Source organism: Fundulus heteroclitus, chromosome 16, assembly GCF_011125445.2.
Source record: "Fundulus heteroclitus isolate FHET01 chromosome 16, MU-UCD_Fhet_4.1, whole genome shotgun sequence".
NCBI lineage: Eukaryota > Metazoa > Chordata > Actinopteri > Cyprinodontiformes > Fundulidae > Fundulus > Fundulus heteroclitus.
Genome location: NC_046376.1, coordinates 14009269 through 14029096, shown reverse-complemented (window position 1 = coordinate 14029096; position 19828 = coordinate 14009269). Strand labels below are relative to the sequence as shown.

Below are 19828 nucleotides of genomic sequence, written 5' to 3'. Positions count from 1 at the left end.
TCAGTTTCCAATTCCAGTCTGTGGAGTGATGTTTTGTTATACTCACAGACAGCCAAGGCCTGATAAAGGAGCAGAGTCTCTGTCTTATAAACAGAGATGCTCCCTCCTTGTCTCCTAATAATTGTGTTTAATTTTAGATGTTGAAATAATTCTTATTTTCTATCGCTGCTTATTATCAATAATTATTTTCACACGCTCAAATGAACACGATGTCACTGAATGATTGTGGGTCTAATTGCTAGACTGATTCAGAATATTGATATGGGTAAAATCATAATTCTCATGTATGCTGTATCTTGGGGATTTTCATGGGAATGTTTCACGGAGATATCTCTGTCCTTGATGAAGTGAGTGGAGGCATTACACACACAGGGTTAACATCCGTTGCCAATTCATCTATGGACCATCTCTTGAAATGCTCGCCACCACCCTTAAAGCAGGAAGTTCAAGGAAGTCAGGGGGACTGTAAAAGCTTGATACCTTCACAATACGTCAGATGAAAAGAAGAGATTAAAAACCACCAGAATAAGTGGGATATTTGAAGCTCCGGTATCCTCAAGATAAAAGCTGTCAGACTTTCCCAGCCCGGTCAGATGTGTTGAAGTGACTGTGGAAATCCCTTTGCTGTGTTGTCACCAACAGCACCTGTGTTTGCCTATCTGCGTCATTTCTGTCACTGCTCCTCTGCTGCAATCAGGAAGCCTTTTCTTTTCACAGTAGCCTTCCTGAGAAGAGTATTCTGTGTTGCTCCTGAAGTGACTTAATTGGTCCCTTTATTCATTGGGGAACCTGCTTTGAACACAACCCAAGCAAGTAACTTTTAATTTCTCAACCAATATACTGAGATTGGGTGTCGGTTGGAATAAAAAAACAGTCATTCCATCAAAACATCTTAGTTTCTTGGACAGACACCCTTTAGCCTGCTCTCCTCTCTCAGACACAACCCAGGCTAGTCGCGGTGACTACGAAATCCTAAAATCCTTTGTCAAAGAGAGAGACAGAGACAAAGACTTGACTGTTATCCCTGCAAGTCTGATACCTATAAGTCCAGAGCTGACATTTCCACACATGTGGGAAACATCCTGGTACTCTCCCGATTTGAAAACGGAATAAGAAAGGATATAAAAAAAATGAGAACTACAACTTACTCTTCCTTCCCTTTCGGGTTAGAGAAGACCACAATCAAACAAGCAGATACTTTCATAAAACATTTCACACACAAAAATCAGATAAAAATCCCAAAATGACTATTTGAGCTTACTCAACAATTCTCACAAGGTTGCTGAATGTTTAATCATTACTTCAGAATCTCATCTGTGGTTATTTGTTCTTTGTCCTTACATTTGTCTTAGTTTGGTTTAATAACAAAAATATGGAAATACGTATTTGTTGATTGGTAATAAATTGATACTTTGATTCAATTGGTAGCTCATGGTGATTCTTCCTCTAGTCTTTGGATGATGTGTTCTCATCTGTGCTTGAAAACAAGTTATTGTGCTGAAAAGGTTAAGCTCCTATTGAGCGCAAAATACTTTACAAAATAAATTGGCTTGTAAATTGGATTGTTTATTTACAGGTGAAATAAATGAAACTGATTTGCTTGTTTAATAAACAGTAGTATATTTCAATATAGCAATAATAATCCTTACAATAATCTTTCCACCCAAAACAAAATATCAGATATAATGCATCATTATAAAGCCAAAATCAGTATGACATTACATGATGTAAACTTTTCACTGAAATTCTAGCTATTTTATCAACAATCAGAAGAACATTTTAAAGTCATACATTAAAGCTTGAGCAACCAAAAAACTGAATTTCTTCTGAATGTAGTTACTGTAGACCCAATAGGATTTATTTACAACTGCACATTTTAACCTTCAGTGTCAACTACTTGCTTAAATTAAATGTTTTTCAATGGACTTATCATTTTTAAGTTGATTTAGAAATATTTAAATGTGGTAGTAGTAGTTACAAGCAGGCCATAAATGCAATCATCACCTATAGACTACACCATGCGAGATTCAGGTACTGTAGCTGCAACAGACCGGAGCATTTAACTAACCAGGAAACAATTTACTAATAAAAAAAGCTGAAAATTCTTTCTTCATTCCCAACTTAATACCAGTCCATACTTTGAGTCCGTTAACATTTGTTTGGCTCAGTCTTCGAACATTCAGGGGCTCAGAGAAATGTGTTGCCAGACAAGAAATTCATTTTGGCAACTCAGCCAAAGGGAATGGATGGCACAATGGTGGAAATTATTACCATTTCTTTAATTTCCTGTCAATTTGTTGAGATAATGTGTCTCCTGTGTTGTTTGAAGAGGAGCAAAGACTCAGAAAGGAAACGTTCATTCTTTGGCAAAATGCACACAGCGTGTTATTGTGTGCAGTTTCCATCTTTTTCCCATGAACTGTCCCCAGTTCCTGTCCGGCAAGCAAATTTTAATAAAGATTTGCAGAGAAAGAAATCAGCTCAAATTTAAAACGATCCAGTGTTTTTTTTTGTTTTTTTTAAACTCAGTGTCGGCATCACAACGATCAAGAGGTGAATGTCTCATTATAATTCAGCCTTTTGAATACAGTTTTATTCCACTTACTCCATCAGTTTCATATAAAGAAGTTGTGCCTTGATGTCATTACACTCTCGAAGCAGATAATCCCAATAAAAATTTAACTGTATTTTGATATTTAATTTTTTTTATGTATAAAAAGGCTCCTCCGTGAGTTGTATTGTAAGAGATAAAAGAACAAAGCAATTCAAGCAGCTCCTTTACAACAGAAATGTTTCAAGCCTCTCAGTTTAACGTCTAAATTTAACATTTGTTTCGCTCCACCCGTTCTCCTCTCTTCATTTGCTAATTCTTACATCTGTACCTCCATCTGGCCAGAAAAGAATGAATTAACCTGTGAGCGAATAATCATTCGTCGTGAAAGCGAGTCGCTCGGCTCCGTTGGAATTTACACAGATCCCACAGCAATTCTGCAATAATTTGAATCTGAATAACGCGGGGCAGAATAATCAACAAGTAATGAGAAATAAAATTGGTCATCTGTTCACATCTTTCACTATCAGCTTCATCAACAGGCATGACTGCTCCCTTTCATTCCCAACAATCATCTTTAGAGGTCAGTCCCCCTTCTGTGCAGTTAATTTTGCCGAGAGGCATGAATGTTTCAGTTCGTACTGTATTGCTCATCACTCCTGAGACACAAAGGCCAAACAGCAGCCTTATAAATGTATTCGGGTCTTCTTTTGCCGGATAAATGCAAATTTGATCTTGATTAGGCTTTTCATTTTCATTTTGCAGAATGATCAGAAGTAAAAATCTATTTAGGTATAATCGGATTTCACTTAAAACGATCATTTATGAGTAATTTAGAGCTGGCGGGTTTCCTAAGGAATGAAAATGTGCCAATTAAACTAAGAGACGTGAATTCATTTAGGAAATGTGACAAAACTGGTTGAGTGCTTAACAAAGCCATTTAGAAGTACTATTTTAAAATAGATTTGGCTCCTATTAAATAGATCTTTCACTGTTCAAAAGCAATATTCCACCTCTGATCTTCCTTAGGGGTAGAATCAAAACAATGACAACTATGACCTATAAGGTGGCAAGATGCAAAAACATCATGAAAAGGCCTAATATTTATTTGGCGTTCCTGTGCATCAATGCAGCATGGCATGGAGATGAAATGCCTGCAGCTCTGCTGAGTTGTTAATAGCAACCTTCTGCTCGTCTGCATTGTTGGCTCTGGTGTCGCTCATTTCCCTCTTGATGATACTCCGTAGATTCTCCTTGGGGACGAGGTCAGGAGAGTCTGCAGCCCAATCAAGGACGGTGATACCATGGTCACTAAAGCAGGTACTGGTACCTTTGGCAGTGTAAGCGGCTGCCAAGTGCTGCTGGAAAGGTACTTCAGTAATTACATAAGGCTTGCCAGCAGAACTGCTTTAAGGTTTTCTGGAAGATGGTTGTGCCGACATTGGACTTGAACAAACACAGTAGTTGAACAGCAGCAGATGACATTGCTCCCCAAATTATCACTGATTGTGGAAAGGGGCCTCAAGGAGCTTAGATTCTGTGCTTCAAAACTCTTCTTCTAGACTCTGGGGCTTTAATTACCACATGCAATGTAAAGTTTACTTTTAAGTGAAAAGAGGACTGGACCAATGAGCAACAGTCTGGTCTAAAAAAAACAATATGACTCTTGTTGCAGCTGTTTTCAAAACTTTGTGAATCTCAAGCAAACTCTTGAGAGGGGTTTGTATCATAATCCCTTCAAGGCTGTGGGCATCCCTGCTGGCTGTGCACCATTTTCCTTCCACTCAACTTTCCATTAATATGCTTAGAAACAGCCAGTGGCTTACTTGATGATCGCAGTCAGCTCAGGAATGTTTCCAATGACTTTGTAAGTTATTTCTGAAAAAAAATACTTTTTTCATGGGTCTTATGTAATATGTTCCAAGATTCAGAGAAAAAATTTTTTGGGTTTCCACAAGCCATAAGCCATAATCATCAGAATCCATTAAGATTGGTTTGAAATTCATGACGCACTGTGTAATAAATCTGAGTTTCGAATTACTGAAACAAATTTTTATTCCGAAGATATTCCAGTTTACTGAGATGCAAGTGCACAAAGCAGCCTTTTGTCAATGTTCTTGAAGTTGCATTTTATTTACGAAACTAAGACTGGTATCCATTAAATGGAAAATTATTAGAAATGATGCACATGCATAAAATGTGGAGAGCTTCCAATGCCAAATTACAATAATAAGAAATAATAATAGGCACATTACAAAGAACAAACTTTTACCCAGGTCTAAACTGAACTAAAGTGTTCAACTTTACTATAAACAAAGTGTCTCATTATTTTATTAAATATTATGTCAATAAACGGTATAATTCATGTGGGGGCAAAGACAAGTAATATTGGGTTACTTTAAGTGTTTTGTCAGTGATTGAGGTAAAATAAAGCGTAATTTAAATCCATCAATTTAGTGAAAAACACTAACTAGGACATGGATGTTTCCTCTGTCAGATAACAAAAGGTGTACGATTCACACCATCTTTACTGTCATCCCACTTTCCATTAGTCACGCTGTCCATGACCCTTAGAAATTTGTTTTTCCCTTCATGTTTTTCATCACTGATCAACAGCACATGGCTGGAAGTGCACAATATTACCATGAGCATCTGAGCTAAACGACTTTCTGCATCAAAGCAAATACTAAACAGAGACTGGAACAGCTACTGGGGGCAATAATAAGAAAAATGCTCTTGAGGAATCTCACTGATTCTTGCATAGGTTTTCATTTTACTGATTAAGTGCTGCTACTGTGTTAGGTTTGCAGGGCACAGACGCAGATCACAGCCCTTATAAATATGCTCGCCTTTGTGCCTGGAGTCGCAAGCCTCACTGATGTCTCAACACTGCCATCTTCTGATAACAGCCGCTCAGTAAACCTCTGCATGTTCAGAGACTGTCAAGCACTTCTGTAAATGCGCCAGTCATCACTTAAATGAAGGGCAACAAATATCATTTAACTGGCTTCCTGTACATTTTGGCGAGGAAATATCTCTCAGCTGAATCCTTTCTGCTGGCGTCTGGTTTTAAGGTCCGAACACTCCCGAATACAGATGAGAGTTTCTCCTGGAGCTGATGAGAAAGGCCGCCATCCCAGTATTTGCAGAGCAGAGAGCCTTGAGGCAGCAGAATCTTCCCAGCCAAGTCTATCAGAGACAAACACATGGTGATCTGTCTCTCATGGTCCATGTCTCTGAAGCCGCTGGCGTTGGGCGCCATGTCGCTCAGGATGACATGAGCCTGGCCCTGGGGGAGCAGCTCCTGCAGCTTGGCGTGCGTGGCGGGGTCGGTGACATCGTGGCGGGACAGGAAGTGGGCGCCGTCCAGAGGTGGTATGTTGAGCAGATCGATGCCAATAACTGTTCCACGTGGCGAGCCTTGATCTAAAACGAGAGGAAACGCAGCGCACTAAACAGTTAATTTCCCTTCTATATGTCTTATCTGTTAACAGAAACACCAGCCTGTGGCAAGCTGAGCGATAACAAAATAGTTCCCCAAAAAAAGAAGCTGTTTTTGAAAAAAATCCTTGACGCCCCTTATAGCTGTCTTTAATATCTTTGATTCCTAAATACTTTTCCAAAATGAACTTGATGTTAATATGAAATTTCCACGCTAGTGATTTTGCAAGGTATGCATTTCCGATAACTAAAGTGTGACAAATTTGCTTAAATTTCCTTTTTCCAAATCAAAGACAGTTGCTGATTAATCAGAGCCAAACTCATCTTTTGGACTTTCAAAGTCCCTGGGCTATGTGTAATGCATCACAATCAATAGCTCATTTGCTGCTATTAATTGTCTTTGTCAAATTTACACATTTGATGGGTGATAATGTGGCACAGACGGTTTGTATCGATCTTCATTTACAGCAGCAGCATCACTCGGCAGCAATAACCTCTATGGGACAAGGATAACTGAGGGAACTGATTGATTTTCAGAAAAAAAAAAGTCCTGGCTTTAAAACTATGAAACTCTCATGTGTGCACAGAATGTTTTTCAGTATACTGATAAAAAAAAAAGGTTTCAGGACGATGTAGCAGGACATTCATCTCAAAAAGACTTCACATTTAGCCATTGACTATTTTGTGTTAATTACAAGATATTTTAGACAAATGCACTGATCATGCTTTTACACACCGATACCAATGTTTGGTCTTCTTTTATTGTGATCTGCTGAATTCAAACTTTAGCTCATTAATTTTTCTGCTTGACTCAGGTGCTTTAAAAGTCTATGCTGCTTGTTTTATAGAGTAAAAATAACAGAATATTTTAGTTTTGATTGAATCATTAAATAGGAAACAAGAAACCTAAATTTTCAGGATTTAACCTGCTAGTCTGACCAGAGCAGAAAGACCGATTCCGATTTGTGGACGACTGATTATTTAATCTCTTTCTAAGCCTTATCTTTTTTGTTATCGGGAAAATTGTCTGAACTGAAAATGTATTACCTATTGTGACTGAAAATTTTCATTAAAAAGACTACGTAAATTGATCCGATTTAGAGTAGGGTCAACAAACAACTGGAAACTGCATCATTCTAAAACCACCAGATAAAAGTGCATCTGTGTAAAACTTAAGAAACAAGTCAGTAAACAGAATAAACTCTTCTTGTCTTTTATATGTAAAAATTAACCTAACTCTAACAGATTTAGCCCATTCAGAAAGACTTCAAAGAGAGATATAGTTCAAAACATAAAAAAAGTAACTGATAACAAAACCTCAAATAATTTGGAACTATATCAAAAGATGAAAATTATTAGGCAAATTAGAAATTCTGAGGAAAAAAATGCTTCCTAATGGCCTTAATTAAAAAAGGAATCAATCCTCTTCTCTTTCTGTTTGTTCTTTTCTGTAAATTACTAATAGTATCTGGCTCTACGCTCTTTCAGGAGGATTGAATGCTGCTTGTCAAGACTCGATGCAATCTTCTGGGTTTCCTTAGATAGGAAACTTTATGAATAATCTGTCTGGATGATTTGATCGAATTTGTGAAGTGCCTTGGGAGGACATGTGTTGTGAATTAGCGCTATATCAAACAAAAATGAATTGAACTGAACTGAATTGACAGAAAGACAGTGGAGAGTATCATAGTGACATGGGCCAGGAATGACAGGAATCTCAGACAGCTAAACTGTGCCTACTTAGAATAACACGTTCACCAAAAACAACATTTAGGCTTTACATAATTCCTTTAAAGTGAATATGTGTCACTCCTGGCAAAGGGAAGCCAGTTCAGATGAGGTAATAATAAAAATTGCTGCATAATATTTGGGGAACATTTTTATTCAAACGTTGGTGCTGGATATAGCAATGTAAATAAGTAATGAGTCAATTTTCTCTTTTGTCATTAAGATTCTCCCAACACCCCCCATTTCCTTCAGCACCTCGGCCAGTAACATCCAAACCAGATGTAGACGCCACCAGGTTTAGATGGCCAGATGAGAAGAGAGTCTATGTAGAGGGCTGGATGTGTTATTGGTATGCAGAGTGTAACATTATAAACCTATGAATATTTATAGTTTTACACAATACTGAAAAGTCATATAGTGTAAAAAAAAAAATAACACTGGACCTTTTGAAATTTTTATTTCATTTTTATTGTAAAAATCAACTGAAATTAATTTCCAGTGAGGAAGTCTACAAATGGAGATTAGATATTCAAAACCAGTCCTGACATACCCTTCCCACAAAGCAAGTTTACCCTAAAAGCAGACCTCAAGATGCTAAAACAGGTCTGTAAAAACCAGTGGCGGGCCGTGCATTTCACTCCTAGGCCTTAAGTAGTGCTACGTCTGAATCAATCCAACCCTCAATAACTATTTTATGGCTATAAAACTTCTACTGCAGGTACAGCTGCGACACACATAAAAATCTTAAAAAAATAACCTGATAAAATTACAATATTATTTAAACATATAGCAACATTTTGCTCACCAAAAATCCAGATTATTTGTACACAAAATCCATCCTCCTCTCTTTTCTCAAGAAGATTTCAATATATCTGTCGTGCAGATTATCCGTGCATTTCAGTTCCATCAAGAAGTCCTTTTTCTATCGCCATCGAAGCTAATGCTGAAAGTCGAGCTTGCCCTGTCGTATTTCTGGCGTAAGTTTTTATACGCTTAAGGGCTGAGAATGTCCGTTCAACAGAAGCAGTAGACACAGGGATGGTCACCACCAAACACACAAATGTGTGTAGCTGCCTCATGCTCTCATTCAGGTTTTTCTGCTGAAGGAAGTCAAGGAGATCAGTGGTAGATTTTCCTGCCAAATCCTCCATGGCATACATTACAGTTAGTTCTGTTCTTAGCCGAGGCAGATCGAAAAGTGTCCCGTGGCTCTGTGCTAAGCTGGAAAAGGCTGCATGCAGGAATTTTTTTCTGGTATTCCCGAAACTTCTGGGGGGTCTAGGAGGGTGACAAAGATCAGCTTTTCGTGGTCTAGAAATCTGGTCTGCGTCTGGCAAATAATATTGTCCAGAATCCTGCCGTGGAGTTGGCGGTAGCACGCGCGAGGATCTTGCACCGGACCTCTCCGTGCGCTCGGAGCACCCGCGGTGCGTTCAGTAGCCTCGTAGATTTCCTTATATCGCCTCCTCTCTCGCTCAACGGTGTCACAAAACTCCTTTACCCTTGCCAGACAAAACTGTACATCCAGTTTTTTGTTTCTTTAGTATTGAAAAGAGCACATCTGAGTACTCAAAAATGCCATTAAATGTGCGAAGCAAAAAACAAAACTCAAAATCAACAAGACGTGCTTTAAATCCATCAGCACAGCGCCCAGAGGCCTCATCATACTCGTCATGATGCTCCAGAATGTGATGAAACAGTTCCTTTAGAGCATCTCTCTTCTCAAAGACTGTATTGACCACTCTGGATGTGTACTGCCACTGTGTTGGTGCCACACGAGGGAGACGCCGCTGGCAGATTTCGTCCAGTAGTTGCGTGCGCCGAGGCGATCTAGAAAAAAATGCAGCCAGGCCATTGAGGTGGGCGAAAAAGATCTTGCATTCTTTAAGCTTTGAGGCCCCCTGTGTCAATACTAAATTGAGCCGATGTGCACAGCAGTGTATGAATAAAGCCAAAAGGTGCTCTCTCCTTAATTTTAGCCTGCACCCCATTTAATCCAGAAGACATGACCGCTGCGCCATCAAAACACTGTGCCACAACTTTACCCAGACACTCATTTTCCACCAAAAAACCTGCAACGTCATCGGCTCGCTTCCCACTGGTAACATCTTCAAATCTGACAAACCGCTCCTTGACACCTGTGTCCGTTACATAACGCAGAACCAGTGCGAGCTGCGCTGCGTTACTCGCGTATGTCGTCTCATCCACCATGACAGAGACAAACGGTGCTTTATTAACTTCCCTTCTGATCTCTTCCTCCATCACTTCAGCAATAGCAGTGATCAGGTCGTTTTGTATTTTGCCCGACGTCCCACTAAACACTTTATTAGTGGACAGGTGGTAATGTAAATCCGTGTTGCTTTCAGCAATGAGAGAAAGAAGCTCCACATAGTTTCCCCTGTTTTTGGATCCAGCGCTTTCATCGTGCCCCCGAAATGAAGATTTCCCTATTTTTTCTTCACCTTTTCGTTGTGGAGCTCCGTTTCCCTGCACACCTCCTCGCTCAGCTGTAGATCAACTCTGGTTTCCCGAAACGTTTTGGAAAGCACCGTTGCTTGTAGGTGTCCGGCACTGCTTTGATGCCTCGTTGCTGCCTTGGTTAGGCAAGTCAAATTTGCAAATCCAGTGTGGCTCCAAACACCATGTCGATCAGTGGCAAATAAGAAGCACTCCTAGCAATACAATTTGCAGCGTTCCTCGGAGCCTGTGAGCCAGAATTACCGCTCGTAGTTAGTGGACTGAAAGTGGCAGACAAATCCTTTTCCTGATTGTGACAGGCTTGCTAACTTCGGAGTTGCCCGACCTTGCTTAACAATGTCCAGCTTTTCTTGAAAAGTCCGTCTTGAAAATGGATTTGACAGTAAACCTCCAACCAAATCCATTTCTTCTCCTCCTTCGCCCATTGTGGGTTGACAAAATTAGCTATTAAATCAACACAATATATTTGCTTGTGCAGGTCGCTACAGATGCCGTTTGCAAGCTCTGGCTAGTACACTCTTTGACTATCCAATCAAAGCGTGTGAATACGCTTACGTTTCCGTACGCCTGCTAGAGGGCCTTGGTGTCGCCAACTCAAAATCTGATTGGTTGAAGCAACAGTTTGGTCGACATTTATTTTATGCTACAGGGCCCGCAGAACTGATTGTGAAGGCCTCCAGGCAGATTTCTTTAACCCTGGCAACAAAGAGTGGCTGAAATGTGATTGGTTAAATGCTTAAATATGAAAATACACGTCTGGAAGCAGCGCAACCAGGGGGCCAGCAATGAAAGAAAGCGGACAGACCATTTGGAATTATTTAATACGTATTCATGGACAAAATATAATTAACATCAGTCTGTGATTTAGATATTTTTAGGCCAGCAGAGAAGGCCTTGCAGGCCCTGACGGCACACCACTGGTTAAAACCCTAAAATGTACAATCAGAAAGGCACTTCCCAGGTCTAAACTTCACTGGAGGTGTGCAAGGAGGAAACTTTCGCCAAAAGAAAAAAAGCGTGAAGAAATAACGTTCTTTGCACAGATGAGTCTAAAACTGAATATAGAAGAAAATAGCTTCAAAGTGTTAATGAGGGGAAAAAAGCTTGAGAAAACACTTAATAATTTTAAAGCAAGTAATAACATTTATATTCTAAAGTGATCTAAATTATAGCAGTTTTACCTTGCTGCCCCTGGATTCCCATGCACTTGTACAGCATTGGCCTGGCAAAACTGATGTAATGTCATAGTTTACAACTACACATATTTAGAAATATAATCCAATTAATCAATTAAACGTGTCAAATACTTAAATAATTATTATTTTAAAGGAAAGTTGGCGCACTTGTAGATTTCATGACTTTATTAAATGTATCTGCAACTATATGTATCTGCAACTATATATACATATATATATATATATCATTTATAAATATATAATAATAATATACAAAAACATATATTTACATATATGTAGATATATTTAGATATATGTAGATACATTTATTGTATTACCTTTATTAGATTATTTTATTAAGGACGTTTATATATATATATGTATATATATATATATATATATATATATATATATATATATATATATATATATATATATATATATATATATATATAGTATGGAGCTTATAAAACGTCCTGGACTGGGAGTCGAACCCATGTGAGTGAAATCCGCCGTGCCTACCTGTCCCAGCAGAGTTGACCCTTTGCACAGCCACCTGGCTCCAGGCTCCTGGAGCAGCACCGCAGTCAACCACGCTGTATCCGGGCAGCAGAAGCCCGAACTTGTCGTCTATCTCCAGGAGTTTAAAGGCGCTTCTGCACCGAAAGTTTTGAGCGTGCGAAGCTTTGACATACGGGTCTTTAAGCTGCCTCAGCAGCCAGCGCTGCTCTGCCGCAGTTTTCCCCTTCAACTTCTTCATCACGCTTAGCGAGCAGTGAAAACATCTCCTCTGAGCTGAGAAACTCCACATTTGGTCCGTTCACGGTCATGTATTTCCTATCATCAACTGCGCCTGCGTGAAACAGTAAACCTCCATGTGCACTCTATATTTAGGTCCGCAATATTTGGAAACATAGCGACAAGGCAATAGTTCCTATTTGGAGGCAAATATTAGATTAGATGAAATTCTACTCTACTGTCATTACACGTGTACAGGTTCAGAGCTATGGAATGCAGTTTAGCATCTAACCCACAGTTTAATAAGCAGTAAGTGTATTCAGCAGAGACGCGCAGGATGAACAATGATGCATGAACACACCAATACCAGGGGCTAGTTAGAGAGACCAGTTATGTTGTTGGACTGTGGGAGGAAGCCGGAGTACCCGGAGAGAACCCACGCATGCACAGGGAGAACATGCAAACTCCATGCAGAAAGACCCAGGGCAAGGGTAGGACTTGAACCCAGGACCTCCTTGCTGCATGTCAACAGCGCTACCAACTGCCCCAGGCTCCAAACAACTTTGGTTAAAAATTAACCAGTGTTTTACTACACTGAATATCCTGGATCCTTTTAGACATTTTATTGTTGATAATTGTGTCCACAAGATCTGTACACAAGTCTTAAACACCAAACAAGTATTTTAATTTGCACTATTTATTGTTGATTCTGTTATTGTAATCAATAACAATATGTAAAAGTGGCAAAGTTGTGAACTTTTTTCGTTTGGAAAATGTTTGAAGTGTTTAGCAATTTGTGGCAGCATCATGTTTCTGAACTAATAAAAAAGGGACAACTTTGATGTTTTTTTTTTCTAGTCGGACATGTTTCAAAGTAACACTCCCAACAGATCCTAAAACTGAACGATAGCCCTCGCGCGGTGAGTCGGAGCCTAGCCGGACCGATCCTTCTGTTTACAAATCTTGTCGTCACGTGACGACACCTGCACGCTCCACGCGGGAGTCTCGTTTCAGCGTGAAGTGTGCTGCTGCTCTTTTCTTGGATTAAAAGGTGTCTGTTTCATCTGACCTTGGTCCGCGAAGATTAATGACGACACTGCTTTGCAGAGCACACAACAATGCAGACAAAACCGTTTCAGCTATTGTCCCTTATTGGCCATTTTTTCTTATGTGTTTCACTACTCTAAGCATTTCTTCCTTGTTCTCAGGGTGGCGAGATGTTGAGCTCCAAGCTGCTCACTCTGGTGCTGGTGGTCCAGCCGGGTAGGGTGCTGCTGGGAATGAAGAAGAGGGGCTTTGGGGCTGGAAAGTGGAACGGATTCGGTGGCAAAGTTCAACCTGGAGAAACTATCGAGGATGCAGCCAAAAGGTATGATTCATGCTAAGTGGAAGAAAAGGGGTCTATCGAGAAGATTGAGTTATTACTTGAGATGGACTTAATTATTATGAGGAGCAGACAGCTACATTTGCATTTAGTCTAAAGGTGATTTTATTACACCAATTCAAAAAGTGAAACTCATACAGATGTATTACATGTGGAGGGATTTATTTCAAGTGTTGATTGCTGTTCATTATGTTGTTTCTAATTTACTGCCACTCAAAACTCAGTTTGGCCAGAATTTGAATTCTGAAAGGTATGTCAATGCACTGTAAGGCAGTCAATACATGGAAATTACTTCAGGGGCCACAAATGTTTAATTGGCAAAGTGTTATCCGTTAAAAATGCCAAAACCGTTGTAATTATTTTGCATTTGTAGTTGCTCAACAATAAACTAAACACAAAATATTATAATGAAACATGCAAAGCAGTCTGATGTCTATAGAAAACGGATCTGAAAATTGTAGATCCATAACAAAAGGGTCTTGCAAAATTTTAAAAAAACAAGACAGCATACAATGTCTTAACCTTTTGGGTTGATTATATTTAGACAAGGCAAGGCAGATTTATTTGAATAGCACATTTCAGTACAAAGACAATGCAAAGTGCTTTACATGATTAAAACATAGGAAAATAAAATAGAATAAAAGCAGTTTACTTAGATTTATTATCGGTTTGTATTTTCAGCAACAAGAATAGGAAAGGGCTTACTCTCGCTTTACTTTTGCTTTTAAGTAAAAGTCACTGGATGTTTGTGGTCCTATTTACTATCAAAATAAATAAAAAGCAAAAAACATGGTTAATATAAGATGAATACTTTCTGTTACCCCTGACATTTTCCTTCTAAGATTTTAACTTGTCTGTAACTTTATTGAAAAGCCTCCCACTATTGAAAATTGGTCCCAAAATTGTTTTTTAAAATGTGTATGTACATCACTCACCTGGGTTTGTAAACCTGATCTATGCCATCCTTTGGATACTTCTCCTGTACATTATACTGTATGTACTCAGTAGTTGGTTTGTATATGTTTGCCCTGAAAGGCCTTTTAGCCCTTTTTTTTTCTATAGGCGGTCCTTATAAAGAGTTAAGTAAGGCGTAGCAGTGAGCGTGTGAACCTTTGTGCTGTTACAAAGCATAATTCCACTTGAATTATCTTATTTAGCACCAAATCAGTATTGTCTGGTCCCACTTGCATACGAAATCCCATTTAAATCCAGTTACTTCCATTCAGGAAATAATGAATCTGAAAGGAAAGAGTCCAAGTAGATCCAGTCAGATACAGACAATTTAGAAAATGTATATCATTAGAAACCAGCAAATTGCTTTAAATTTTGTGAACTCCCCTATTCTTGGCAAGCACAAAGTGGAGAGGAACTACTCCCTTTAAACAGGAAACCTCAAGCAGAACCAGCTAACAGAGTAGCAGAAAATAAATTCTTGAATTTAGATTTTAGTTGGGACCATTTTTGATTATTCATCAAAAGAACTTTTGCTGCACATGTGAAAAAAAGAGAAACCCTAAAGGCATTTAGGCCCAATCCAAAACCCTTTGTAAATCTGTGGTTTTTAAACATTTTCCGTTGCTCCCTCCTTTGAGGAATGGACATTTTCAATCATCTTTTTTTTTCGTTTTTTCCAATTTGGATGAGAAAGTAAAACCAGCTCAGATCACACACCAGGTTTTAGATCGCTTTTGCAGGTCAGGATCAGTGTGGACTTACTGTGCACAGCATCTAAGCTGTAACGTAAAAATTATTGGTCCATTCTAGTACAAAACAGTGTTGGTGGTGTTAGATTTCAAGCTGTGTATAGTTTCTGTTGGATTAAGCATTTTCGTCATCAATTTGATTTACATTTTATTTAAATAGCAGCAATTCACAACACATGTCATCTCAAGGCACTTTACAAAGTCAAATTCAATCAAATCACACAGACAGATTGGACTTTGAAGATCAAAGAGGCTGCTGTATTATCATTGTAGTAGCCCAGGTATTGTGGGAGCCATACACAAAATACTCCAATTTTATACTTGACTGTTATTGTGACAGGATGGGGATTACTTAACTTTTGAGATACAAAAACGTTTTAAAACAGCTGTGACTAAACTCAGGTTTCAGAGCTGTTGAACTTAAAACAAAATGTGGACTGTTTATAGGGCTGGGCGATATGGATTAAAAAACAAATCTCCGATTTTATCATACCAAATCCGATTAATCAATTTTTTTTCCTCCTTTTTGTTTCATAAAAAGAAATTAAAGAAATTATTTTAAAATCTTGCTTTTTATGTCAAGCATTTCGTCAGGGAGTTGACCTGAATTCAAAGTGCAACTAAAAACAAGCTGTGAAACATGCTTGTAAAACAAGATGGTAGCCGTGCCATTATAAACAATGAAAATATAACAAAACATTTGCTGCTAAGTGGTATTACACATTGAGCTAAGAACAGGCTTCACTGCACTTGTGAACTTCAAACTAAGTAAAAAAAAAAGTAAGTAAGTAAATGAAGTACCTTGTATTATGGTAAAAAAAAGTTTCCACTTAACAATATTTTGACAATACATTTGCCTAAACATATATTCAGCATCACATGCTGTTCTCTTCATGGAAACCTCTTCATGAGTTTATTGGCAAAACAAAATCCAGATTTTCCAAAAATGAAATCTTAAAGAATTGTAAATTCGAATTAATCGATTAAATCAATTTATCGCCCAGCCCTAACTGTTAATGGGACTAACTATTGACTTTTACACAAAACAGTTTGCAACAAAAGACCATGAGGAGGCACAAACGGACATGTAAACCATGTGCGGTTGGAAATATGTGTTATACTTAATTGTCCCCTTGAGGAAATTTGTCTTGAAAGTAGAGAGCACCCTTTTTATTCATCATCACAGTCAAATGCCGCCATATACACATTACCACTTACTCAGCCCATATCGCACACGGCTGGAGAAGACGTGTGTGATCCACGAGCAATGGCTCTCTGGATCAAACAGATGTTTTTATGAATAATGATGAACGGGAGTTAAGTTGACATTTTCATCCAAGGAATGCCATTGCCATAACAGTTCAGCTGCACGCCCTAGTTTTAGACACTAGATACAGTAGGAGGAGCTATGTTGGGAGTACTGCAGGGAAAACTGGGTTTGCCTTTACTCAACTGGAGGAACTTTCCTGCCCATGCTCTGGGAAAGTTAACACATCATTTCGGCTGTGCAGCTCTGCGCAATATTGCTCTGGACAGAGGGGAAGGGCTTAATTTGGTGCTCTGCAGCCAGATTAACTGTATGCCATTTCTAAAACCAGACTCATAGATATTATAAGGGGATATTACATAACATTTGCAAGGACTTTGTTCTTGTTAGAAACTAGGTTTCAGCTATTCTTTTGTTTCGTGTTAATCTCCCGCTGTGATGCCATCTTATTGAAGTATTTTGTTTATTACTATTTTATGATCATTTATGTCCCAAATTGTGTGGGAAAGAATTGAATAAATGGGTTTGCGTTATGTAGCCGAGGACTGTTTACAACCACGAGATTTTTCAGCACCCATTTTTCATGAGGGATTTGGCCACTATGTGCAAGGTTTTACAAACGACACAAAAAAAGAGAGTCCATGTAAGGACCGCTGCTTTAAGGACTCATAGCCTCTGTATGTGGTGCCCCTGCTCTACTACAGAGGAGCGTGCCACCTGTGCTCATTTATTTCACACGGATCTGCACTAGTTTTCCTAAAAGACTGTCACTGTAAATAGAAGTCTTGTTTGGTTGACTTCTTTAACTGAATCAAATCAGGGGACTCAAATAAATTATGTCACATAAAGCAATAATAATGGAGTAACAGACTTTTCTGAATTCCTTTCAGGTTCTTTTTTTTTTTTTTTTTTTTTTTTTCTCTCTTGTATCATAAAGCCCCGATCAGCTTTGTAGAAATATGCTATTTTGCTGTGATATAAAACATAAGCAGTTTTACTGTTTGTGTGAAGGTCCCTTGCATTCATTTTATATGTATTCTTTTAGGGAACTTCAGGAGGAAAGTGGCCTCACAGTGGACGTGCTGGAAAAAATTGGGAATATCAAATTTGAATTTGTTGGAGAAACACAGCTGCTTGATGTCCACATCTTCAGAGCCGATAGTTATAATGGTGAACCATCAGAATCAGAAGGTAAGTCTTTCTCTAGAGAAATCCAAGCATTTGATTCCTTAATAAAAGTAGAAATGCTACAAAAAAATAAAACAAAAATGAAAACAGGGGAATTACCGTTTTGGAATATCATTCCAAGTAACGGATTTAGGGAGAAACCTTGTAATAGCACAAAAGTTCCCCTTTTGGTTTTGGTTCCTGTTACATTTGAATTCCTTTAATGCTATTAAAAACCAGTTTAGTCTCAACCACAATCCCAGTTTCAAGGTGTTTTAAGCTTAATATGCCTACTGAGAAAAAAAAATTATGTGCTAAGATGGATCTTCATGGCTCTTCGAAGCTTAAGGTAGGCACAGAAAATTTGTGAAGCGCAGTGGCATTCAAAGCTTAGTGTGGTAACAGTTCCCTACAACAACAGCGGTTGAAATTAAGATATTTGCCACAGAGGGGGTAAAAAATAGGTTTAGGTGTTCAGAGGAAACTCTTAAAAAGGTGTCAGTACACCTAAATAGGGCGATGGATTCAAAGGCTTGGAGCGTCACATGCTTTCTAAGAAGTACTCAGAGCTTGCTTTCAAAGAAATAAGGCAAGGCCAACCATGGGAACACCAAGCAAGATACTCAGAGAATCACAACTCCTGATGCAGTCAGACATAACCATTAGAGTAAAAGGTCTGGAGGGTAATAGAAGTCAGTAATGAGAAACCGGAGAAAGAAAAAAAACACTTAGTGTGGTCAAATTTGAAAGATAAATACATTATTTCACTATATTTCACAATAAATCAAATGGCTCAATACATTCAAAGGCATTTAAGCATTCAATGAATTCCTTGTTTTTTCCTTTAACAAAGAAGCCATTGCAAACATAACGTAGCCCTTGCAAAATTGAAGTTAACTCTACACTCCATGTTTCAGCAGCTCGCAGAACCTCGTTCAGCAGCTATAGCCTAAAGTCATTTTATTTTCTACCCATACTGTCAGATATTTTTACATTTAACATGCACACTGAAAACTTGTGGACTGTAAAATGGATTTTTGAGGATTATTGCAATTCCTTTAAGCATTACCCAGTCTGACCTGGGGGTAAATTTGCTGAGATGCTGCCTGTATTAATGTGGTTCTGTTGTGAATAATATCTCACTGTTGAGTGATGGTTTGAAAATGGTCATATAACCCTTTCAAGATTGATGAGCAGCAAAAACTGCTTCACAAAAGACACAACTAGGGCTGGGTATCATCTAAGATGAGCCGATTCGATACAATCCTCGATATAGCTCAGCTTGATTTGATATTTATTACTTATCAAATTAATGCTCAAAGTTATTCAATCAACAAAACGAGCCAAATCCTATATTTATGTTCAATTTATTGAACAATGATATATTAGCAGGAAAATAAAGTGTATTTGGTTCAATGCATTTAACGTATCACAGAAACAAAAATGTGGCCAAACATCGGATTTTAGGGACGAAGGCACTTCTAAAATCCTGTCGGCCATTCTGCAAATTCGTCTCACTTGCATTTCCAGAATATCAATATTAAATAGTTTTTAAAAACATTGATATTAATCTTTGGATCGATTTTTGTGCACAGCCCTAGCCATGTCTTTCCCTCCTGGTATTGTGTTAGCCCAGATCTTTGTCCTCCTGACCAACAAACTACCAAAACTCTTGACTGTATATTGGACTCCCTAATCAAGATGAACCACGAGAGACTAAATTAACTTGTATTTTCGAGCTGTTTAGCTTGGTTTTTTTTTTTTTTAACTCTTCCATTTATTGTGTTTTGTAGAAATGAGGCCTCAATGGTTTGACCTTGACAAAATCCCCTTCAGTCAGATGTGGGCCGATGACATCTTGTGGTTCCCTTTGATGCTACAGAAGAAGAAATTTGTGGGATACTTCAAGTTCCAGGGTCAGGACGTGATTCTCAGCCACACACTGGAGGAGGTGCAGCAGCTGTGATGCCAAACCGTCTTGTGGCTAATATTTATGTCTGAGACCAAAAAAAAAAAAAAAATAACAGCATTAAGTGTTCAACGATTTAACAATAATTACAAGAGATAGCTGTTGATGTTCACGGTTAATTTAGCAGAGTGAATGAGGGGATCCTATGGACCTAAGGAGAGATGCGAAGAGAAGCTTTTACATACTTTGCAACTGTAACAAAAGTGGATTAAACCTTTTTTTCTGTA

At 38.5% G+C, this 19828-nt stretch overlaps 2 protein-coding genes across 3 annotated transcripts; one reads left to right on the top strand and one right to left on the bottom strand.

Annotated features, from left to right (window-relative positions):
- Positions 1 to 2711: 2711 nt before the first annotated feature.
- mrm2 (mitochondrial rRNA methyltransferase 2) lies at positions 2712 to 12239 on the bottom strand. Its single transcript, XM_012856743.3, has 2 exons — positions 11896 to 12239; positions 2712 to 5977 (listed from the first exon to the last, which is right to left on the bottom strand). Exons 1-2 carry the CDS (start codon positions 12182 to 12184, stop codon positions 5547 to 5549), a joined length of 720 nt encoding a protein of 239 aa, XP_012712197.2. The 5' UTR covers positions 12185 to 12239; the 3' UTR covers positions 2712 to 5546.
- A 777-nt stretch (positions 12240 to 13016) lies between these two features.
- nudt1 (nudix (nucleoside diphosphate linked moiety X)-type motif 1) lies at positions 13017 to 19828 on the top strand. Of its 2 annotated transcripts, XM_012856744.3 has the most exons (4): positions 13017 to 13162; positions 13320 to 13480; positions 17511 to 17656; positions 19426 to 19828. In XM_012856744.3, the coding sequence occupies exons 2-4, from the start codon at positions 13329 to 13331 to the stop codon at positions 19596 to 19598; spliced, it is 471 nt and encodes a 156-aa protein (XP_012712198.2). In that variant the 5' UTR covers positions 13017 to 13162; positions 13320 to 13328; the 3' UTR covers positions 19599 to 19828. The 2 variants fall into 2 exon arrangements, with proteins under 2 accessions (XP_012712198.2, XP_036004594.1); XM_036148701.1 differs by lacking the exon at positions 13017 to 13162 and having other exon boundaries at positions 13303 to 13480.